Here is a 26,522-nt window from a genome sequence, read left to right on the forward strand (position 1 = left end):
TAGTATACATTTGCAAATTAGCAATTAAAGTATGGCTGTTTGCCAAAGCTCTCCGAGACTGAGGCTATGGCAGCTGCCTATAGGGTATGTTATAATTACCACACCAACTATGAAACAGTCCTTCCAAAAAATATATAATTCTTCAGGGTGGCACGCTGACAAGACAATGTGACACCAGTTTTCACTTTTAATTACTGTACAGATGGCGTTGACGAATATTTAGTCTGTTAATTTTTATGACATCTTCTGGAATATTTTCAAGGCAACAGTGTCACTGCCCAGTAACACTGTGAAGTTTATATAATTTTAAAACGCACATTAAATATTTTTACAATTTTTCGAATAATTATACTTGATTGCATCAATTATTTTCCCAGATGAATAACTTGTCTACTCATTATCATGCCATGGTAACATAAAAAAAAAAAAAAACCTTCAATGTAGTCATCGTTAAGAAAGCAATTACAACAGTTGGGTTTCAGATGCAGAAGTTAACCAGGTACAAAGAAATAATTAACAACTCTGTCCATTAGCAAAAAACCAACTACAGAAACAATAACCATACTGGCACTGGCCCACTCGTGAAAAAACTACACCGTCCTGAAAGTGAAACCCACTCATAAAACATTTCAGATACTAAGTTTAACATATCATATAACAGCCAGATTTCATCTTTTTCTAACTTGAGCTGCAGACACAAACACCAACAAAACAGACGACAAACATTCTTCATTCATCTACTAGATGACAATTGACCCCCTGTTTGATGAAACCCGATTTTTATGGTTCTTATTGTCTTCTTTCCATACATGGAAGAAGGAAAGATGGAGGGAGAAAGGGGGAAAAAGATATATTATTTTGGATAACTGACAAGGAAGATTTTTAGTCTAAAAATATTATTTTAATACCTTAAAGATAAGTTCTGGGCTAGTAGCTGCAACTTCTTCTATGTCAACACCACCCTGTGGACTGCCAACCATAACGGGTCCATTGCAGGCTCTGTCCATCAAAATTGCGAAGTAAGTTTCCCTGGAAATATTCAGTGCTTCTGCAACCATCACCTAAAAATGAATACAGGGGAGAAAAAAAATAACAAGAGTTCTGACTGGTCCATCTCACTGCTGACACTTCATTTCAACACAGCTTTGCTTCCTTGAGGTGTCAAGAGTAGTGAATGTTGTAAAATCTTTTGCAATGTAAAAAGCAATTAAAAATTAACAGAACCGATGAGGGACAGTATTTCCCTCTGCTGTGATCAAACAGAGAATATTGTGGCTCACGTTTTCTGCATTGTCTTAAAATGCAGCAGTTTGATACTCGCTGTACTGAAAAGAATCATTTGTTTTATTGCTTTTACAAGATATTACGACCCGGCGATTTTTTTTCTCCAAGAAATCCTCTCTCCCTGAGTAAGAGACTCGCCTCATGCTGCGGTTCTCACTGGGGCATGTAACAAGCAGCCTAAACCAGGAACACCTAATTGCTGGGTTTTTTCCAAGAGAATAGGAGCTGCTGCTGTGCCCATAAAGGGGACCTCCGTATTACCTTTTTATTCCCAAAATGCACTTTAAGATGCTGCACCCAGAAAAACTGGAGTCACAAGGGACTACAGTCTTGCAAATCACACAGATGTAAGAGAGAGTACATTGCCTTTCTGATGCATCACATCAGTAGCACTGTTCCTCACCAGCAAAGCCTCGGGCTTAATTCCTCTCCCTCATTCTGACAGAAGGCCATCCTACACTTATAATCTCTGCACTGGATTCCTGCCCTGCCTAAATATTTGCTAAGGAAACGGGTATACAGATAATTCTGCCATCCAGCTTTTCACTTTCAGTTTAGAGAGACAAGCGGATGTGGAACCTTCACATACTGGCACAGTCTAGAAAAATAAAAATGTATTTTTCCAAAGAGCTACTCATTTCTATTTATTACTATAAACTCCAGAGCTCTTTCCTACCAGTATCTGACAGATACTTTAGCATGCAACAAAAAAAACATGATTCAAATCCTCTATGTTGGGTATCAACAAGTACTCACATTAAAACTGGGAAGAAAATGGTCTGTATAAATTCTTTGTTACAAGTTTTTCTCTCCTCTCAAAAATACGTCGAAGCCAAAGTCCTTTCCATTTCAATATTACAATAACTGTATCTGAACTGTCAATTTTTGCAATAGTTTAACAATAGCTGTCATAGTAGTTTCAGAGATTAAGTAATTTTACACTTAGTAAAGGATTCACAAAACCGTGTTTTGATGCAAGAACGCGAATTTCCCCCAAATGTTCATCTTAGAAAAAAAAAAAAAGAAATTGCATATGATCATTACTAATTGTTCCTTATGATCTCAACAGGTGCCATAACCTCAGGTGCAAAGACTGTAGTTCTGCTCTGCACTATGGTTTTGCTTTTCAAGCGGGAAGTTGAGCAGCCACCTCTGCAATTTCATCAGCACGATAGCTTCTCCTGACAATCTACTACATTCTTCCTTAGCAGAGCTAGTGTTTCCTAACTTCCAATGGAAATAGGAGAAATCAGGCAAATCACTTCCCTAAGATTAATATAATTAAAAAGGATTAAGTGGCTATGCCTTTCTAACATGGTCTGCTTACAAAGCGACGGTTTTGAATAACGATTGTAGACGAGTATTATCACTCTGAATGAAACACAAGGTGAAATTCATTCCATCAGTCAGCAGTTCAAACTCCTTAGATCCGAGAGGCATGTATACAACTGCAGTCTTAAAACTCTGCCTACCTGACAAGATGCATTCCATCAAATAAGTATTCCTGGGGTTTTCACAGTTCAAGGACTATAAACAAGAAAGATGCACTATACTTTCACCCAAGTCGCTTTTTTGACATTCTACTCCGGAGTACATAAGAAAGAATGTACTTATCTTCTGCCAGGCTGTACATCTTAACAGAACAGGGGAAAAAAAAGAAAGTAAGAGACAAGGAACTAAATAAAGCCCTCTGTGCTCAGAATGGAAGGAAAGATGGTATTTCTTTATGGGTTTTTTGACTTGGAAGAAATTTTCTTTATAGTAATTTTGTTTCCTTCTACTTTTACCTTGCTTTATTCATAGAACATAGGGTGATGTAAAGGAATAGTTCAAAAAAAGCGACTGTTCAAAAGCAAACTAAAGAAAACTAGGGTGAAGGAGACAACTAAGAATGTAGAAAACTACCGTACTACTTAAAAGCATTTGCCTATTTTAGGCTACTATAAAGGGATGCTAAAAGTCAACTTCAGAAATACAGCTCGGCTACCTGCCAGGATTTGTCAAATTAACAAATGTTAGTCTTTTTACCTGCATGCATGTTTTCAGCTTCTTACACATCCTGCATCAATGTATCTGAAAAATGTGAGTCAACTGCTTTAGACATAGGTAAAATAAAACCAGCTCATCCTACTGGATCTTATCCGAGTTGTTCAAACGGTTTCCAGAGTGCTCAGGATCAGGGTCAGACTTTGGATGGGAGTCCACTCAGCGAGTCTTGAGGAATACATTTGCAAGCACAGCAGGTGGAACTTAATATTATTAAATCAGGTATCTTTTCAACTGCTACTTCTGACCCCAGTGATTGTCATCACTATTGCTAATTAACCACGTCAACATCGTGAAATACTTAATTCACATAAGTACTGAGAGTCTACCTACTTTGTAATAGGCAAGCTTACTGTAGAGTAAAAATTGTCAGACTGTGCAACATCTCTCATTTCTCACAACTAAAAACACTTACTTTCCTTCACCATCCTCCCTGTTTGACGCAGAGCAAAGCCAGGGAAATTGGTGTTCAAGATCTTTAAAAATTATTTGTTAAAGTCTACCTATCATTCACATGACAAAACTGATGCAAACACATTAGTGAACAGATGGGAGTAGTAAAATTGAATCTACAGACTGTTGACTCTTCTCATATTTTGTCTGTTTTGCTTACGGTGAAGAATGTGGTGCATCATTATCTGTTTACCACATCAAGTTTATATTTAAAATGTCCTGGGGAAAAAAACTAATCAGTTTTCTTTAAAACTTACTGATAACTTCAATCTTTCTTTCTTAAAAACAAATCATTACCTAAAAGTTTAAGTCACACATGTAATTTCATGAGGGTAACTATAAACAGCACCTCTTTTATACTGAATCAATTATTCAAAATGTTAATTCTGTTATTGCTTGGAGAGAAAACACAGGTAGCAAATTCTCAGGTTGTCATGATAAGAGAAGACTGACTTCTCAGGTAACAGCCTCTCCAAATTCCAGGCTGCCATAAGAGGATTTTATGTAAACTCAGAAAATAGCTTCCAAGTTACGAGGGAATTTATTTAAGAAACATCAATCTAAAGAAGCACAAACATGCTTTAAATGCTGTAGTAGGTGCACAAGCTGAGAAAGAAAGCTGAAAACTCCATTTTCTGCTCCGTAATTATTCTAATTGTAGAAAATGTCTATCTTTTATTCCTTCCTTACAAATACATATAAAAGGTACATGATTTCTACTCCCTGACACTAGCTCATTGTTTGCCTCACAGAAAGTGACTTAAAAACTATTTTTCTTCTGAAAAACATTTATTACCTAATTTTTTAAAAACATATGAGTTCACTCAAACTTTCCAGAACAAAAACTTTAAAAACCACAAAACCTAAACCCATGCCTTTTCTTTTGTGAACTGTAATTTTGAGTACATGTACACACACAAATCCTTACATACACATACAGCAAGAGCATATGTGTGCCTTGAAATCTATTTCAGCCTTGAAATAGAACAAAAATACCAGCTCTTAATTCTCAACTTCCCCACTGCTCTAACAAGCTCGAAGGGCCTGTCCAGCATTTTCTCAGCACTAGCTACTGCATTACATGATGTCTTAGACACAGCTAAACTCAAAATTTCAACCATAGTACTGTACTTTCCCCCTTGATTAAAATTTCAGTCTTGACCTAGTAGTTCTGATACTACAAACTCCTCTCCTCTCATAACGGAAAGCCTCCACTCCTTTAACTACTTTGAAGATCCTAGAGTGAGATGACTTTGGAAAAGATAAATGCTTTTAAAAGGCATTCATTTTTCTGGGAGATGGTCTTTTGATGACCTAGATGCATAATTTTAAATGTGCTTTCTTTACTTTCTAATAAGCAATAGGGAAATGGTTAGTGTACCACTGGCCAAACTGTTATATAATTAATTTAAAATAGGATGTATGCTCTTACCCTAAATTACCAGGGATCAAGATCTCAACAACAAAAATATAAAACATACTATTACATTGCTACACATGCATGGGATGAAGATCTGAACTGGCTTAGGGCTTTTAAAAGACAATTTTATAATCAGGATGGACGTCTATGACAATAGACGATCAGCTTCTCGCAGTCAAAAGCATCACACTGGTTTATCATGCATCAGTATTAAAACACCTGCATGCTATGTCCTGAACAGTTTCCACGTAACTCTATAGCAAAGGAAAATTACACAGTCTATCAAGGTTATATGCTTTCTTGTATCACCAAAATAAGTATTTGAAGTTCAGCAGTGCAAACTGCACCTTAAACTTCACATATGCCCAACCTGCTTTCTCTTGACCATTGTTTATCCATACAAGCAACATGTGGATAGGGAGGAAAGCAATTTTAAGTTAAATCTTCTACAGCTATTCCATACATGGTACAAAAGTCATCTTAATATAAATCCTTTGAATAATCCACTTCAGAAACCCCCAACACTCATACCTTTCTTTCATTTCCATCAATTTCAAAGAAAATTAGAAGTTTCTTTTTCATGTAAATCAGTGAACAGCCTTGCACTCTGACAAAAGACTGTACTGATGTATTCAAACTAAGTCAACTAGGGCAAAAGAATAAAAACAAAGAACTTATAAAATGAAAGCTGCTTTTACAATACAAATTTTTCAAAGCAGAGTGCCTTAATATGGGGAACGTATATCCTATTTTATATCCTTAGTATTATCACGATCTCTGGCGGACATGCCTTAATGGTAATACTGTTCCTTCTTTTTAATATCTAGTATTTCTCTTTCACAACAACTATAAGAAGTGATGATAATCTGCTCTCCTTGCTCCCCACGAGAAGAACCACCTGAGCACCTTCCTCCAGCCCTCATTAGACTGTATCTTTCCAGACAGGTGCTCTCCTTCTACGCTAATATACCAAGCTGTTCACAACATATTAAAAGTGAACTGCAGTTCTTTTCAGCTCATGCCAAATTATCTCCTGGCGTCAAATGCAGTGTGGCTCTTGACTGCATACCTGTATGAAGATCCTTGTTCAGGAAAACAAAGCAAGAGATAAGAATATATGTAGTAGATGGGCAATTGTTCGTATTTCCTGACTTACAGAATTTTACTAAGGTAAAGGAGAACCCTGCTGAAGGGCTGTCTATGCTTCTCTTATTTAGGCCAATACAGAGCAATACATTTATGCAGAAGTGAATCTCGACACCTTGCAGCATGCACCATCACAGATAAATCAATTGCTACGTATTAGTTGAAACACCACCACGACCACATTGACTCTGTATCATTTTTCCACCACTAGGCATACTGAAATTGATAGACAACACATATACACACCAAGAAAGAAAAAGTAACTTTTTTTTCTTTCTTTCATCAACTAGATGCAATCTATCAGGCCCTGGAAAAGGAATGAAAAATATAAATCTGTGTTATACACCCCAGCATATTACTGCAAAATTGCAGCTGAACAGTCCTCAACTTTCAAGAGGCAAAAATCTTTTACCTTTTTAACTGTCACACCATCCTTTGGAGTTTGCTTTGTTGACAGATTGTACCCGATCATCTGTTTAGCAAGCTGTTCAACAATCTTAGGGCTACAAACAAAGGAAAAAGGTTAGTTTATTGAAAGATATTAAAAGAAACACTCACACAGCTATTGTAAACAGCTTAAATATTACAACAGAAGCAATTTATTTATGCTTTTTCAATTTTAAAAACTTACTCTTTAGTTAGATGGACTCCTCCTTTCAATCCACTATTGAAAATACCTTTTCCTCTTCCTCCAGCCAGAATCTGTGCCTTCAGAACAATTTCTTTTGCCTCTGTAAAAGAAAAACACATTGCTATTCTATCCTGTGTCATTTCTTGAGCTTGTTAGTGTAAGTTTAAAAAGCGTTTCCAGGTTAGACTCTTTAAAAAAAAACAAGAAGTTGTTCCTAACTAGTGAGCAATAAAACAAGAGTCAATTCAGCATTTTCATAAAGCAACCTTGCAAAAAAGAATTATTCAAGGAAGTTTAAGGAAAATATACACTATTTATTAGCTGGATAAATGTGTCATTATTTAGATCAAACCCACACTATTAATGCTACATGGCCTGCACAACAAACCATATAACCAGCATACAGTTTGACAGCTTACACTCTGACACAGTTTTTAAAACATGAATCAGATCATATTTTGTCTTGAGTACACAACAAAGAAATGCTCATCAAGGAAAACAAATTCCATTTCTTGCTCTGAACACAGGGAAGCAAAGCTATGGATGTGGTCCTACCAGAAGAAATCCCCACCTCCAAAGGGCAGGTGAGTGCAGAGCAAGGGCAGTAGCTGTGAAAACATCTTCATCTGTTTGTGAGGCACCACTTGAGTCTTTGGCAATGTGGTGTAATAGTACCTTAGTAACAAGAAAATGCAGCAAGACACGGTGACACAAGTAATTGCACCAAGACCCACGTTCCGAACAGAAATGATCCTGACACACTTACAGAGCAAAGCAGGGGGAAAGAGGGGGAAAAGAAAAAAACCCTATCACTCATGATCTCTGCAGCTCCATGGACCACAGAAGCTTCTTGAACAATAAAGACCTGCCAGGTGCCTGTAAGATGTTTATCATTACTGAGTACTGTCGCTTTGCACATTTATAATACTGCCAGGTATTTTGCAAAGTCTGAGATCCCAATATTAACACATGATTAAGTGGTGCCTAGAAAAGGCTAACACTGTAATCCTTTTCTGATTGAGTCAGCTCCCTCTGAAATCTGTGGAAACCTCTGATTTCAGTGATGTTTGGATTAGGTCACACCTTGAATCACAATATTCTATGCAAATATGCAAGAAAATACGTGAGAATTTATCGTTAAGTTGACAGATTTACTGTTTAAGCAGCACAGAGGATACTTTCATTCGAATAAACACAGGCTTTCTAGGCTCATATTACATAAAAATATTTAAAGATGATTAAACATTAAAGTTTGGAGGTGTGGCAATTTTTGGTGCAGACCAGCTCTGCCACAGCGTCATTCCAAAGCTCCAGTGTAATAAATTTCAGCGACTAGAAAAAAAGTTAGATCTTCACATAGAAAAAATACTATGAAATAAATATTCTGTTTCCTGTATTGAGACGGAAATGCATTTTCAATACAGCTATTGGCAGCACTGTACTAAGAGATGCCCAATTTCCAAGCTTCTCAAGGCAAAATCCCTCCACATGTTTATCCATTTAGTAACATTTGACATACATCATTCTGAACCTTAAAAGCTCTCTCCTTGAAAATACTTCACGCATTCCAATATATTCATGTTCTGGGCTCCCTATTATTCATGCCACTGCAAGGCAGATAACAAGGAAATTTAAATGCAACAGAGATTTTTATATCAAGTGTTTCCTAAGCACACAAATTATTAAGATGAATTAAAACTATAAATCACTTTCCAACCTGCAGCAGCAAACTCTAAAATCACAATAGCTGCTGTGATAAAGAATCTCATATAGTTTTGTTAATAGATGCTGCAAGCATTTAATTAGATGGGGTTTAGGCGCCAGCCATCCCGCCAGTGTGAGTTTTGACTGTCAGTGATACGTGAGAGCAGTTACGGGAGTGATCAGTACCCTCGCTCCTAACCAGCACGCTGCTGCACGACTGCTGCTCGTCTTCATTTGGCTACAACAAATGAAGTTCGAGAAAGGAATTAACGTGTACATTTTTATAATCCACTAGAGGACTATCAAGGCAATACAATAACTTCAGAAAAACAGCTATCAAAAACCTAAACAAACACACTAGAAAGTGAGCATAACCATGTAAAGATTAGACCTGAAGAACTAATCAATACAGCAGCTCAGCAGAGCACAGTCCAGCAGGTTCTTCTTGCCCTCGGGGAAACCAACAGGAAGCAATTTAATTCAATTGTTATTTGCCCAAGCTCTGTAAAATGAAGTAAAAGAGCGAGATCTTATTTTACAGTAACTAGGCTTGATCATTCAGTACTTACCAAGTGATTCACTACTTAAAATCACCATTTTATTTAAAGAGCCAATTTCCAGAAATGCTCCCATGAAGTTTTTATGCTATCTCCTGCCTGAATTCCCAAATTATGTGATGAAAGACCCCTCAAAAGAAAAATGTGGGTTTAGCTGGAATACATGAAGTAATTCACCTTCACTTGTAGGCTCTAATAAAAATAAAAAATAATCTACAGAACACTGCTCAACGTCAGTATTAAACTCATTAAAAACAAAAAGCTGTAATTAATTTCAATTAGCCCCCTTTCAATTGCTGTAGTATACACTGGGAAAATGTTTAAGCAGGGCTGTGTAGTTATAAATACTGGATTTGAAGAGACCCTAGCACAAGCAACACGTCTTTCCACCACCATGAAGTATAGAAAAACATTTTCAACAGCACTGCATTTGGTAATTAAGGCTTCAATGAACTTCTGTGTATGTCCATTCTCTGACAAGCCTTTGTGTAAATTAAAAAAAAAAAAAAACAAAAACAAAACCCCAAAAACCCAAAACCCAAACCTAAGCAACAAAACAGACTGCTTCTGAAGTGTGCATAGATATTTGTTTTTTTTGTCACAGATTTAAAACAATACAAAAAAGACTGCTTTTAACTGTCACTAATTTAGCAGAAAATAGTCGCAAACTGCTCCATGCAGATTAATGACGCATTTCTGGTAACAGCATGTGTTCTTAACTAATTATAACTTGAATACATTAATTTCTCAGACTTAACAGTTTATTCACTGGATCTTATGTTTCATTTTTTACAGTATCCTACAGAAAAAAGAGAGACATGAAAATTTCCAAGGAGTCCTTTAAAGAAATGGAGCAAAATACAGTTTGTCCCCGCTCAGATGCCAATAAATATGCAAGACCTTTACTCCTCAGAAAAGTCCTCCGAGTTTAAAATTTCACAACTGTAGTTGGGTGTAACGCACTTCTCTAAAAAAAAAAAAAAAAAGGAAATCTAACCACATAGGAAAAAAGCCTTCAGTACTTTTCTTTTCAATAAATTCAGATGTTTCGGCAGAACGGAATATAACACTCTGAGGGACAAGCATCCTTTGCGTTGCATTCAACAATACGTCTCCCTGCCCTCAGTCAGCGCCGTGCATACAAACGGCAGGGATACTCCTTGCAATTCTAACAGGCCCAGCTCCATAATGAAAGCCTATTTAAAATCAATAAAATCAGTGCTGCGTTTGGGAGCTATGATTACTCTGGTCCACTGGTACTGCTTGCAGCAAAAATGAACAGCTTGTTCTCAGCCCACTGCTGTGTATATTTAACTACTGAATTCTTGATCGTGAAACTCTATACTGAGAACCATAGTGATATGGTATGCTAATTTATTACCTGTGAACAACTTTCCATTATTATTGATACGACTGTGTGATTGCAAATTAGCCGTGTTAACAATTACACTAAAATGTGCTGTAGCTTATCAAAAATAAACTACTGTAAAGAATAGACAATGTAGGACTGCAGGGTAATAGGCTCACTCTTGCCTGTTTATGAACAAAAGATTTTCTATCTCCTGAGAGTACTCAGGAGTACTTTGGCACTGCAGCCTACACTACAGAATTAGAGCACGGGACTGAAAGGGAGGAGGTCCCACATGAAATCCTGATCACATTTCTGTCTCACCATGCGACTTTCAGCAGTTTGGCTTCCTTATCTGCAGGGGCCCTGTGAAAATTAATTAGCGTCTGCACCTCTTTTAAAAACGCAGAACCCAATTCAGTATTACATTAGTGTATTTTTACCCCAGTATAAGGCAAGCGATCACAGAAGGGCTGACTCCAAACGCTGGCAGCAGTGCAAGTACTGCAGCAGCAGCAAAGTGTCACTGGAAACTGGACCGATCTCTCTTGTAATGAACTTAGTACACATTGCAAAGTAGACAAAAAGCAACGCAGTGTCATGGGAGCAGTGCAATGAAGACAAATTGAGGACATGCCAAATGAACGTCCTACAGAAGCACTGTCTCCTTACGGACCCAAACGTGAGCATAAACACTGAGTTAATAAACACAGAAGAGCTGCAGCTGTTGATGAGACCCCTCTGTCCTCCAGTAGGCACAGGAGGACCCCAGCCCAGTGTGGCCACGTATATATTAACTAATTTCAAGAACTTTGCTCGTCACCCTTCTTTACCTAAAGTCATTAAGCTGGGCTTGATGAGCAGAACTTTTCGAGAACATCCTCCTTCCCAAAGTTCTGGAAGAGCTGGATGGGGTACGTGAATCTGCAACCTCCCCCAAATTCTCCACTGCTACAAAGAAGCAGAGGCCAATCTCACGATGTATTTACCTGCTAAGGCCCCTCTGAGGGACACAAGACACTTATGCTTGGACATGTGCAACTTTAAGTTTCCCTTTGGCCCATCAAGCTTTAGCCACCATCTTTTTCATGGTTGTCTAGATTACGCCACTAAGGACTGGCTGGGACCCCCACTGGATGACTGATTCCACCTCCCAGCCACCTATGCTGCACACAGATTTCCTAAAACACAGCCATAAATTCAGTGTTTCCCTTTCCAAAGCAACTTCCCCCACTCTACTTTATAATTTACCTTTCATAACATGTGACTTGAGGAAAACAAGGCAGACATTAGAGACATTTTCTGACAGCAATTATACTTCACTTTGGATAGCACGAGAACTATGAAGACCCAGATTGCCTACAAGCCATTCCTGCTTCATTTTCCTCACCAGTGTTGATGCAAAAATGCAAATGCTCAAGTGTCTTGTAAGGGTTCCAGATAACCTCTCCCAAACTGCAGCTCTGCAGCTCACAGCTTGTCTTCCAAAACATGGGGTTCCCCTTACAAGACCCAAAAAAGGTCAAGGTTGGTTTGGGTTTCTTTTACCTACCCCCAGCTGATCCAACAGTAAGTAAACCTACTTTTTGGGGTCTCATCTGTTCTGGTCTATCGTTGTTTCTTGCTTCTTTCTTGTTTTAATGCTACCACTACTACCACCTGAGTTTCTAGCTTCCCTTTGGGAAAGACTGGCTATAATTAATTTTCCAAATTTCAGCCATCCTGTTCTACTGCTCAGGCAAGATCCTGTCAGGTGCTTATTACTTTTTAACAATATTCCTGTCCAGAGACACTCTGGTATACTTCCTTCAGCACAAGAAAGAAGGGAGAAGAAGAAAAGCTATAAGGAAGATCATAATAAACATAATACAATAACAAAAAATGGCAATAAAGCCTAATTCCCAAATTGAACACTGAATCTTAAAGTTGCTGTAATAACTTTTCATATTTGGGTCTCTCTGTACAAACTTGCTCTGAAATCCAAGACAGCTTTTCCCAAGCAGCAAGTAATTGCTTCCACTTCCACTGCTCCCCACCCTCTGAGTACTCCAGGGCAGCGCCTGAGACAGTTCCCATGCTCTGCCAAGTAAGCGGATTGAGATGGGAAACAGAAGCTGTCCACAAGAAGATACCTCCCACATCTACAAAACTACTGGTGTGCTTAAAGGTCTTTAGAATGAAGTTAAACAATTGATTCCCCCCGCCTTCCACCCCCACCCCCCCGCCTTTAATTTAAACTTCCTTTGTCTGTTATTTTCATTCTTCTGCTCTGTAACACCACAAAGAATTATGTTCTTACATGCCTAGTTTCTACAACCTTTGGTTTTCAGACTAGTTTAGAATTAAAGTTAAATAAATCATCCTTTTTATAACTCTATACTTTTGAATATATTGTATATTTATTGCTAGATTATAAGCCTCATTAAAATCTATAATGATAAATTAGTCAGTCTCTTGATTCTGTCACTACTGTTATTAATTGCTTTCATAACCATTACTACACACTTCACCGGTGATAAAAATTTTAAAGCTAGATAAAATCAGCTAAGCTAAAGCTCACTCTTAATATTGTGCTCTTAAACCTTCTCGGAGCAAAAGTAATCAAGTATTCACACGTCCTACATTTAAGTTAAATCTGATAAATTGCTTATACAGCAAACGGAGCCTCAATAGATCCAGCAGCATCACTAGAATGCACAGAAAAGTAAGCATATTGAGGTAGGTATCCAAAAAATCAGTTCTCACATTAAAATTGTTCATTGTATGTGCTTGTTTAAAACTCCATGGGATATCTTATTTCTGATATTTTCCAGCCTTTAACAGTTTCTCTTTTCAACCTAAGTTCTCATTATTTTTTACATCGATTTCCTCACTAATAGACACAGCGTTTAGAAAAACTACTATTTGTCACATTTGCTTACAAACTCAAGAGGAGACATGGTTTGAAAACTCCACCAGGAGGGGAAGAAGTTCATTATTTGGTGGAAAAGCAGTGAAGTCTACTGACAAGTGAGCAAAACCTTCTTCTGCCAGCTCTCAGGCAATATCCATTCTATGGTAAAACAGAGAAGATCACTTTCTGTAATCAGCAATGTCAACCTGGCATCCTGCAGCATGCTGCATAGTAAATACTGAACAAAATGGAAAAACTCACGCAAACTGATACAGTGCTCTTCCGTCATTATACCCACCAGTTTATTCTTGCAACTTTTAGGCTTCATAATATTCTTTATAATACGCCCAAGTCAGTATTAATTTTCTCCTCTTCTGACGATTTCACTTTAAGACTGTAAAAGCAAGCAAAGAATACCTTCCCTTGTGTATTAGTTGTGATTCCTATTACCTAACACCACCATGGAAACTTCTCAGGATAACCTGTTATGCACTGAGAAATTTGGGCATGCAAAATCATGTGGTTTAGTAGACTTGGAATGTACCTGTTTTCCTTATAATTATAAAATACATAGATACATCACAAGACCTGCTTTCCAAACCCACTGTCATTTAAAAATTTTACATTTTACCAGATTTTTAACAAGTCATTTCTCTCCACCCTTCCCTTTTCCCTAAACTACAAAAAAAGGTTATATTGAAATAAATACACTGTCAGTTTTCTTTGCATCTTCACCTTTTAAAGCTTACAGGGATTGCAAGTTTTCCTTGCCAAAATACTGTGCAAACTTTTTTTTTTTAAAATAAAACATATTTTAAAATTAGCATACTCAGGCAGTTCAACCATGTCCTAAATTCTTGATTGAATACCATAACATCATTTGTTTTAATGCAATTCAGAGAACAGGTTTTATGCAATCTGTAGTGTTGAAGTCAAGCAGTCATTAAGAACAAACACTGTTCTCGCCCCTAGCTGCAACAATACACACACCTGTTTTCCTGGAACGCTTTCAAAATTTCATTCTTTGTGATCATGTGTAAGGCACAAAAAGACAAAAAGTCTTCTCCGACTGATTCTAATTCTTTTATCCATTATTGAACTGCAGAGATGATTTTGAAAAAAACTGTACTTTGTGTAGAAAATACAAAAACTGGGGAACACACATTATTTTTTTCATAATTCACTTTAAATTGTAAGAGTTGTTGTAGTAAAAGATATTTGAAACATGGAGTACAAAAATAAGAAACCTAAGCAAAAAAATAGGGAATTCACGTGGTAAAAGAAGCAAGTAAAAATGCAGAGAATAAAGACAACATTACCACCATTACTTAAGAAGCGTTAACAAATTCATAATGTAATATATGTGGCAGGTGAACCCCGTTCAAACACAGGCTTGATAATTAGTCCTTTGCCAAGCACAGTCTTTATATACAGGCCTGCTATGCCCGGTGAGATCTTTAAGAAATAAGCATTAAAATGGAGAGCAAAGCTAAAAGAAATCTGGAGCACATCCCACAGCGGTGGCTGGGCACACAACCACCAGCCTCCAAAAGCACGAGGAACAGGCCACACGCTAAAAGGCATCTGAAGGTAGAGCAGCTTTAGATCCAATTTCTGCCAGTCCTAGGGCAGGACGAAGTCCCTTCAGAGGATTTCATCATCTCTTACAGCTTTGTAAATACCTGGACAAACTGACCCGAGAGCATAACACGTGCATGCACCGCTCAGGCTCAGGGGACCTCCCTGCTTCGACGTCACATCAGCACTGGTCATTTCTCCTCTTTACAAGAGCTTACAGTGACACAAGACTGATGCTTTCATCAAACAGGTAGTTATCTGCTTAATTTTAAGCATACACTAACGCCAGCTTGGCATTTGAGTGCATGCATAAATATTTCCCAGAGTGGGGCTTTGACATGTTTCATGAAGGATTTGTTAATGAAGGTCCAAACCTAAAGCTCTTCTATGGTTTGCATTTTTACCCAAAGCGATGAAAACACTGAACAGCTCTTAGCAGAAAATTTACATTTTTAGCAAATTAACATTTCCCTCCCAGAGACAGTTACCATTAAACAATTCTGCTCTACCTTCTTAGCCTTATCCCTTAGTTTGTGTTTCACTGTGTAGGGCTGCATTAGATACCACACACTCTGCTGTTCAGACCATTAATAAATCATTCCACACCCAAAACTAGAAACATGCAAAAGAATAGCAAATGTGGCAGTATTTTGATCTGAATCAAGCCCAGTAGTACTGACATGTCCTCCAGTAGTCCAATTCATTATCTAATTTACGTGGTGGAATTAAGTACAAAGTTCTCATTGCATTGCTGAAATAATTTATTGAGCCTCTGAAGAAAATCATGCTAGACTGGTCATTATCTGGGAAACATCTGGATGGGAAAATGACCACATACAAGAATTTATGTCTGCCTCAGTAGTGCTAAAGACCAAAAGTCAGAAAGTATTACTTTGGAGCAGCTATTTTATATACCCCCTTGATTCCTGGCCCCAATTTTGAAGCAAGAGTAAAAAATGACACTGATTTGCTACCCCCACCAAAAAAAAACCCAACCAAAAGCCCCACAATGCCCCCCTTCCAAAAAAACCCAATGACCATTAACAACACGTACCCCCCTTAACCTTCTGCACATTAAAAAGAACTACTTAAGCATAGGAATTACATACTTGAAACAGGAAATTTTTAAGACCACAGTATTTACCACTCAAATGTAGTGTCATTTACTGAGGTGTTTTCTATTTGAGGAAGAATAGCAGACCCTACAATGAAAATAAGCACTATCTCATTTTAAAGAAATAATCTTTTTCCAGCATGGCTTCTAACAGACAACTGACAGCAGGTGTAAAATTCAGATGCAGAAGTAAAATCTAGTAACAGAGAGCTTGCACAAGGCTATGTGACATTTAAGTTCTTTTGCAGATATAATTGGGACTTAAGTGATGAACAGGTATGGCTCCGGCCATCTGGAGTAGCAATGAACTTCACTCGGAGAGAAAAAGAAAAAGCAAGAAGAAAACTATGTGAATTGGTTCTGATGTTTCATTCCTGTCAAGTGGAGGTTAGCTAATTGGAAATTCTGGGCAAAACTCATTGATTTCTAGAGCTCCAGATCAAGAAAAAGAGAGTTATCCAAGTTTGAAACAGACAGAGAACACTCACCACATAAAGGTTTAAAGATGACAAGAGACAATGGAATACAAAAATAAATGGAGAAATACCTATTTAAGACGTAGAAACACTGCAACCAGAATAATAAACATATTTATTCCTGGATATATTTTCCTGCACAGTTTGCTTAAAATCCTTCTAAGATTATTGATGTTAGTTTTCACAGTATCTAGCTTTTCATTTAATAAAAAACCCTACTGCATTAAGCAGTACAAAAAGAAATATTTTAGCCCTCTGGCAACTGGTAAATGTTAACTACTGTAGGCAGATGAAGTTTCATCTGTAGTAAGCACAGCTGTTTATACCTTAATGTCAGATAATACCAGTAATACACTAAGCACAACTAACAAGGGAAACTATGTACTATCATCCTTCTCTTCTTTTTGTTTACTCATTGCATATGTGAAATAGAAGCAATTGCCAAAATCTAATATTGGAAAAAGGTTAAGTGGTGACCCATTATAATAGTCTTTTAATATTTAATTCAATATTTCAGACTTAATTATTCCATAAAAAGGACATCTCACTGGTCAATGATACAGATACACTGGTGAATTTAGATTCAAAGCTGAAAAAATTTTGTTTAGAAGATCAAGTGTCAAATCTTTATTCCTTGAACAATGTTCATTTTACAGCCCCATAAAGTTATTCAACATATACAATTCCTTCACATGCATGCGGTACACCAAGATATTTAACATAAAACCATTCAAAATGCATCCCTAACGATGCATCCCTGCCAATATTAATGAATCTTCTAAGAAAAATAAATTCCTTTAGATATTTTTTCTAGATTTCTTTTTTGTTCTGTGATATTTTTCTTAATATCACACCATCTGCAGACACTTTTCAAAAACACTGGAGAAAGGCAATTTAGGGAATGTTCCAGATAAGCAAAAAATATAATAATAAAAAAAAGTCTCACTATGCTTTTCATAGCTTGGTAATTTTTACAGTCTTTCATCTTGGTGATTTCTTTTTTTTAACACCATAGTATTGAAAGTCTTTAATATTGAATTTTGACTGTTCGGTGGAAGCAAGATAATGCAAACTTTACAGTTTCAGCTCTGAAGACTCACTGCGTATTAGGAGAGGGTAAGGGGGGGGGGGGGGAATCAAAAAAACCCTTTAAACTGTTACCACTACTCATTGAACAGAAGCCACAAAAGAGACCCAAGCTTGCAATAACTTAGTTGGGTGAGCCAAACAAGTTCCTACTTGCCTCGCTTTATGAAACAAGATGAAACTAAAAAACGGGACAAAAGCCTTTTATCCCCTGAGATGAGCCTTTAATTCATGAACCTAGAAGAAAATATTAACAATTATCCTGGATTTTAACCACTACCTTGTTAGCTGAACCATTCATGACCATGCATTGTATCAATGTATGCAGCTTCTCTTCTTGTCTAGGCCTCTCTTTGCCCCTTAGTTTTCTTTGTGGATTCATAAAGAGTTGCTTATTATTATACACAGCTACAACATGCTCTGTATGAGGACACTGGACAAGCTGTTAGCTCTATTAACTTAATAATAGATTTCTGAGTGTGATTTCCAATTAATTTCATTTTCCTCATTCCATGAGAAGCCAAATTTACAGAGCACCATATGGTGCTTCATAAATAACAATTAAGAGTTATTTCTAATCTTTAGGCACTAAAAAAAACCCATAAAAATATGTATGGTTGCAATGACATGAAAGAAGTGATGCTTTGGAATGTCTGCAGATGTCCAGGAAGCTCCAAATACTTCCTCAGCCTTTTCCCCATTCACACATTTCTGGTCCATGCTAGCCCCTGGATGTTACGGTTAATCACAGTGTATGCCCCAAAGATCATCACTAAGATCTTTCTTCTGAAACTGGAACTTCGTAACAACAGCTTGTATGAAGATCTGTGTAGCACAATTTGTGTTGTGATTCTGACACTCTTCATCTTTACCAACCGCATGGATTTGTTAACTGTTTTAGCTCCTACCCAGCCGTAAGCATCTGCAGAGCTGTGTCAGCCAGAGAAATCACATCCATGTGTCAGAGACCAGGCTGGGATCTGGGAGCCTGTCAACTTACTAGAGGACCTTGTCATTTTTCAGCGAGTAAGAATTCACACTGTCCAACACAGGCATGCAACTGCAATTGAGAAATTCTACTGCAAATAAATGAAACTTAAGCTGTTGCTCTAAATGATCCCCTAACAGACACCTTCTGCCTTCCTGCCCTTAATTATGACTTGTCTATGTGCTGATTGCAGAGCAATTAGATCTGGGAGTACCTGAAGTTAGATAAAATTTACATGTCTTACTGTAAAACTGAAATAACAAGGCCACCTGCCTCACCAGACTATTTTGGAATAAAACATACATAAGAGGACAAATTTCCTTAGAAGCACCTTGAATAACTGCTTTTACTACTGCCCATTGCTGGAAGTCAAAGTGATGAGCAGAGGTATTTCATTGTCTGGCATGAGAATCCAGACAGGCAGAGCACCCACTGGCCCTGGGTACCTGGAACGCGACATTCACCTCTAGTACAGTCACTGTCGACATGGTCACTCACAATATAAATGATTCATATCTTCTGCACATCTCCTGAGGATAATATTAACATGAGACTCTGCTAAACAAAAAGTGTTAGGAAAGGAAGAAAATACGTTATAAACTTTGACACCAATGAACTATTCTGAAGTCATTGGGACTGTAACCCTTTTGAAAATATACCTATCTTCAAATCTGCAGAATTCTTGCATTCAAAAATACCATATACTATGGTCTCTGTCAGTTCTCAAGAGTGCGATTTTGTCAAATTCATCTTTAGTGGAAAGACATTTTGGGGCTATACTGAAGATATGCCAAAGAGAAGAAAATCTAACATCCTTTCAAATTCATATTTACTGAAATATTTTCCCCCTAACATCAGGTACTTCTTCTATATACACACACATATATGCAGATATACTAGCGTAAGGCTTTAATTAACCTAAAAAATGCAAAATGGAATATGCAGAATATAAAAACCACGGTGAATGAAGGGATAAAAGTGGGGGAAAAAATTCTCTCTTTTGTCTTTTTTTTTTATTAAAAAAGAGCTCAAATTGACTGCTGTTTGCATAAATAAATACAGAAATATTCAATTAAAGTCAGACCTGTAACCTCAGTTAGTGCTAATATAACCTAAAAGCACTTCGCAAGAAGGATACATACCCAAGAACTTCATAGGTCTGACTATTTAGATACATATTACAAAATTATATATATATGTACACATATACAGATACATATAGACACTTTATAAATTTAGCTATTCAAAGAGAACAGAATGCTCAACAAATTGCTTCCCAGTGTAATGATCTTTTCCCAAAATCTACACTTCCATAACATATTACAAGTAAGTCTAACATGTCTCACCAACCTGCATCACGCCAGACGTAATTACTGCCATATCTTACTGCTCAGTCATGAAGGGGCAATGTCAAATCTATATCAATGTCTAGACAGTATGTCACAGTGTAAGAAATAGGGTGTTCCTTTTGTAAAAAGCTTCCCTGTTATTGAGCGATTTGTGGATCTTCCTGTTGCTATGAATAACTGAAATTCTGTATTAAAGTCAATCTGGTTTAAATCACTGATCTTGTAAGGTACATCGTTGGAGACACAGGAAAGTGAGGCCTGGCACTCATATTATTTCTTCCTGGAAAGATTTTTTACATTTTTATATATATATACACGTATGTATAAATAAAAGTAGCAGTTGGTGCAATCAAAGCATACATCTACATTAGGCAGTGAGTCAACTCACAAAGTCTGCTGCTTGCACTTTCTTTCCTTGGTATCCCATTGGGCATTTCATACTGGCATTTGCTTTAGATTTTCAAGAACCTGCAGCGTGGTCTACGTGATTCAATCCAAGTTCGGACATGACACACAACAGTAGAAAATATCTGGCAGCAACCTGGGTGCAAAACAGCTCTCCACAGATGCTTCCTCGTAAGAACAGAGCTACAATCACTTAGCAGGATACACTACCTCAAAGACAGTCGTAACTATTTGTCCATTTTGCCTTTCAGAATTGCTTTTAAAAGTTCTCTGGGTATTTAAACTAAAATACCCTATTTTGCTCGAGAAAATAGATGAAGTCTGAAAGAAGACAACAATTTTCTATGTAACCTCACATAAGTGCACATTTTCATCAATTAAGAGGGGACAGATTTAAGTATTTCCTGAAGATCTTTACTTAAGAGGCCTGTAACTAATTGGCTGATTAAGGCTATACAATAAAATAACCGTGTTTCAAGTTTTACCTATCCAATAAAACTATGGGAAAGTGTGTGTCCTGCAAGGTAATTTCAAGACTTGAATTTATGATCTGATTCACCCTGGATACACACCTTCGTGCTTTTTGCCTAAGAGCCGTACTGTAATTAGTCACCTGGCTGGGGATAGAGGGAAAAGAGTTCAAATCCTGCGTTGCCTGCTAACAGTGCAAAGCCGAAATCAGTAACACTATTTTTGGTTGTTAATAAAATCCCAGTGGTTGACTTTTAACAATTCCAGAGTAAAATTTTAAAAAAGGGTTATATCTTAAAAAACCCAAACATTAACTAAAAGGAGGATAAAGGTTACTCTTTGTATATTAGCGACGTTATAAACCTCATCAATATTTTAACTCCCAACAACTACTGAAAAACAGCATTTTGCCTGCTAAATTACTGACAAAACACTGCTAATTGTTTGTGTTGGTGTCATCATTTCTCACACAGTGATATTTCTAAGAGCAATCATTGATTTCATTTAAATTAAGGATATAAAAGTAATTATCAACCATACTCATTGTTTTCCAATTTTTCCGCCCCAAGAAACATTATCTCTAGCATGTGTCCTAAACAAACCCATATGAATCTATGCTGTTCCGTATTTTCTTTTTCAGCACTTTTTTTTTTTTTTTTTAACATAATCTATTTTTTTCTCTTCTTTGTATATACAAATTCCTGTTGTTTCACAAGGGAAGACTGTTTTTCAAATTCATCACAAATGTAGCTGTTCTGATATCAATAGATTTTTCTTCAAAGTAAATAGGATGCACAGCATCTGAACCAGAGCTTTAAAGCCAAACATACTGGATACATGAGAAATGAAATCAGATAATGTACACAATAATATTCTTTTGCTTTATTACCACCGATCTGAAACTGAACATCTACAATCGTGTCTTTTCTTTCAATTGACTAACACCAAACTGCTTTTCTGACATTACCTCAACTGACTTTTGCAGAACCAACTCTGCATTTGCTAAAGGAATTTTTAAGCAGCGGCAACTAAATTGAGGTTAGGTTCTACTCACTTGCAGCCTGCAGCAAAGTCAAAATATCAACAATTTCCCGGGTTTTCAGCATAAGGAACATTATTAGAAGGCAAACAGGTTTAAACGAAACCGTAGTATGTCACAGAACAATGACCTGCATAAAAATGAAATGCTCCACCCTTCAAGGCAGCCTGTATGGTGTCCCAGAAGGCCAAACCAGAAGACAGAATAAAGCATAAAAGGTCCACTGTCCCCAGGGCAAAGCACTGCCAATGTGCTTGTAACCTAGGAAAACTGCAGAGGGACAAGGGACCTGGCAGCAAGAGAAGAATATCAGTGATGAACCTGAACCATCCTGCGAAATAAAATAATTTCCCCTAGGAGTGGGTTGTTTCATAGCTCTGTACAGTGCAGCTCTAGAGAAAAGCTTCAGCCAGCAGTGCAGAAAAGGTGTTGATAGAGAGAACAAGACATCTGAGGCTCTGACCTTGGCCACCCATATTAGTCATGTGTGCTCCATACAACAAACTTTTCATAAAGCTCTCAACTGTCCTAGCCTAATGAAAGAAGAAACGGGACAACAAATAAAATTGAAAATTAAGAGCAGATTACTTTCAGCAGAGAGCTACAGTGAACTTCTGCTCTCCTGCCCAAGAAGTGAAGTGATAAAGAACCACAATGACATCTGTGACATCGCAGACCGAGCAGGTAGAGTTGGCAGTTTGCTGTTGACGTCTCCCAGGAACTATCCTGTCACACAATCAATTAAGCAAACAGACAAAGAAAGAAAAAAACTTGCAAATGAGTACAGTTAGAAAACCAAGCACATTTCATTACTGCTATAATCATTTTTCTACACGGCTTCTTTGTTACTCACCTAATTCAGACCATTATTTGTCACCAGAAGTTAAGATTTAACTCCACATTAAACCAGCTGCAAGTAATTGGAAGTGGCTTAAAATCTATGCAGATCAACCAGACAGCCAGATTTTTATTGCTTATGTAACATTGACAACAGCCTCGCAAAGCCATTACATAGGAACACAAATTTAAGGTGTAAAAGCAGTCAATTTGCTTTCAAAGCTTTCATTGCACACACCTGAGGAGGTGGTCCTGGAGCTTCTCAGTGCTTGAGGAGGTCTTGATCAAAAATCACAGGCCTAAACTTTATAAATCACTAGTCATTCGTGACAGTCATTTGTAAGCATCTTCTAAAGGTTCTGTTTTTGAAATGCTACAGTGCAGAGTACCCTTCCCTGAAAACACCAGACTCTGCAAAATACCCCAGAGCTGCCAGCTACAATTGCTTTTTTTGAAACTTCAGACCATCTGTATTTGAAATGAGCATTCTGTAGATAGTTATTTGCATCTCTACCATGCCAAGACATGCCAAAGTACAGAGTCCCAAATGTAAATGCATTCTGCCTGAATGGGTAAAGACCCAGACTGATACAAAACATACATACGAAAATATTTTCCTGCAAAGATGCACCTCGAGTCAGACACAGCCTGTTTATTTTTTTTATATTTTAGTATCCACTGAATTAACATTTTCTATAGTTACAAAAGTGATGCCTACACAATAATTCCAAAAAGTGGAAATACACTGAAGTCAAATACTTTTGTAATTATTTTCAATTTTTTATATTTATGCAAAAGATAATGAATACACTTCATGAAAGAACTTTCAAATTGGTTTTTTTTTTAGTTTGGGGTGGTTTTTTGTTTGTGTCTTAAAGAAAGTTTTCACACTCCTCCCTTCTGTTTTTTCTGCTGACATTTTAATCTCTTCCTCTTGTAAATATGAGCCTATAAGAATAAATCACATTTATTTTATTAAAGATAAAAACATGATTCGATACAAAGCAGAAAAACCAATCTCCATAAAGTTTCCCTCCACAGTGACTGACATTAGTTTTTATACAAAGATTCAAATATGTATCCAGCAAGGCATTTAAGCTTGAGGATTTCAGGATTTCTTCTCTTGCATTACATATTATGCTCCAAAAAAAAAAAAGTGATAGCTTTGGCCAGTTCTAGCAAAATAAATTCTGTAATGAGGAACCTGACACATCTGAGAACCGTTGTCCATATTAGCACCAAAGAACTTCACAAAATTAAGATAAAGTAGTATTTTTTTACTTTTATATTCAGGTCACTTTTGCTCCCAACATTGTTGATTCAGAGGAAAAAAAAAATACCCTTGATTCTTCCGTAAATGTATTCTGCCTGGAAAAGTGCCTGTATGAAGCACACCAGGGAACAGGAGTGCAAGCAGCCCATATCACCTTGCCCTTTGTTTAGATTGTCAGTTTTTCCTTTTGATCTTTCTTTGCAGTTGAAGAACCAAAAATTGATTTTCCCAGTTGAACTAAAGTAGAAAAAGCACAATGTTTTATTTAAGATCCTTCACTCCCGCACATAAGCCTATTTCTTTCTTTATATACAAAAGAAACTGTCTTTTTGTTCTTGTAAAAAAATATTTTCAAGTGGGGAACGCTCTCATTGTACTGAATGTGGCTTCATAACAAAAAAAAAGTTGGGGGGGCATGTGATTAAAAAGCCCAAATATTGGCCTCCTCCAGAGGAGCACACACACCTCACAAACCTTCTGGAGTTAGAGAAACTGAGCTTCGGGGAAGCAGCAGTCATACTTGTTAGGTGTTTGCATAAACCTGTGCTACCAGCAATGTTACACCCAAACCCCTGTTCATAGCCAAAGAGAAAGCACAGCTTACACATAAATACATAGATACATATCAAATCAAGACTATATTGTAAGTACAACCATAATCTTAACAATTTGATAAAAAAATTATTTCAGATGTACTTATTATAGAACAAGAAATAATACCTATATATGAAAAAGTTTCAATAATAAAGCAGTTAAAACTGTCATACAACTATTTGCTAATTTCTACCCCTTTTTCTAGTGTTACTCTCACCCTTCCAGCGCTCTCTTTGGTCTGAAGATTGACAGTTTCATTCTCATCTAGGGCTATTAGAGCAAGTCAACACCATCTGGACTCCTTTGTTTGGAAGAATATGACGTTGATTTTGATGGTTTCTTCTTTCTCACTCTACGATCCACATATTTAAAATTTGCCCTTTTTCTCACTGGTCCATGGTCATCTGAATTTACGATATACGGTGCCTTTTACAGATACTAGATACCAGCTCTTTGTTCTCCTTGTTAATGCTAAAACTTTTTTTATCCTGCTAGCGCTCTGCATTTGTTTAACTGACCATGGGTGAGTTACTCACAGCTGTGGGATCTCCAGCACCAGGTTGTGCTCTGTCTCTCGTCACCCTGTACCTGTGCTCTGCTACACCCCACCCTGTATTATACTAGGCCTGCGTTCCTCTATATTGCATCATTACATTGGTTGCAAAACCACAGTGGCATCATACAAAGATAAACAAAAGTAAACCAAATTACCCACAGACACCTAGTCAATTAGAAAAAATGCTGTTACAGCTAAACCAAGTAAATCGAAGTTGCAAGAAGTCAAGAAAAGTTCAGAGAAAGGAAGTCTGGCCAGCCTCACTCCTGAGGCTCTGGGAACTGTACAGAGCTCATGGCCTGTCGCTAGCAATAGCAACACCATATTACAGGGCTACAGGGTCACAGTGAGAAGCACTAGTTAGTAGAAAAGCTCCTGACTTTACTCACTGTTACACAGCACTAATAAAATGTAAGTAAAACCAACAGAACTGCTGCGCCAGTCTCAGATGCGATGAGATTTTCCCACATCTCACTGAAGACTATGTAAAGATAATAGCACCTTTTAAGAGCAATCCTGAATCACCAGAGAAAGCCATGACTTCTAAAAAAAAAAAAAACAACAAAAAAAACCACCACCAAGCTATATTCCATTTCATGTTTCCAGTAATTCTCAAAGATAAATTTTTCTACTTAAAAGTTCTGACACGCTCACCATGCCGTCAGCGAGCCCCTTAGACATCTTTCATCAGGTGATAATGCCATCTATCATCTTATTTAAATATAATAGATGATTATTGAATAACAAATATTGTGTGATCTATATTATTATTAAATACACATTGTAACCCACTGTTTGACCAAAATTATTGAATTTAATAATGAAATTCTTCTATTGTCATCACAACTTGCATTTCAGAATGAAGTGTTGATACTGGTAGAAAACAAAAAAGTTCCACAACACCTACAGGTAATATTGGTGCTTGTGGACTCCAAATTTCCTGTGTTACTGCATAAATTCTTATTAAATCCTTGAAGAAAGCTGAGCTTACAAACTGCTGAGCTGCTGTTGAACCCCACAGGAAAGCTGAGGACACACACGTTCACAAATGCCCCCTTAGATGCAGAAGAACCTCCTGCCCATTGCCGGCTTTCCAGTGCTTCCCTTGACTGTTCCGGTCTTTCTAATCTCTCTTTTTCTGTGAACTTGGAAAGGTTTACACAGCTTTGCCCGAGCATTTCATTTGAATCAATTCAGCATTTGATTTGTCACATAGGATTTTATTCAGAACAGTTTGCTAGATAGCATACCAAATTCTGTATCATTATGGCTGA

The 26,522-nt window shown here is 37.2% G+C and overlaps 1 protein-coding gene across 1 annotated transcript in view; it reads right to left on the reverse strand.

Moving 5' to 3' along the window:
* Window positions 1-26,522, reverse strand: part of SUCLG2 (succinate-CoA ligase GDP-forming subunit beta) — a 133,043-nt gene that overhangs the window by 66,073 nt on the left and 40,448 nt on the right. The window contains exons 3-5 of the mRNA XM_074602738.1: window positions 6,981-7,080; window positions 6,762-6,852; window positions 909-1,061 (exon numbers count right to left, since the gene is read on the reverse strand). Coding sequence (XP_074458839.1) covers window positions 909-1,061; window positions 6,762-6,852; window positions 6,981-7,080 — 344 coding nt within the window. The remainder of the gene's footprint in view (window positions 1-908; window positions 1,062-6,761; window positions 6,853-6,980; window positions 7,081-26,522) is intronic.

Source organism: Larus michahellis, chromosome 10 (genome assembly GCF_964199755.1).
Source record: "Larus michahellis chromosome 10, bLarMic1.1, whole genome shotgun sequence".
Classification (NCBI taxonomy): Eukaryota; Metazoa; Chordata; class Aves; order Charadriiformes; family Laridae; genus Larus; species Larus michahellis.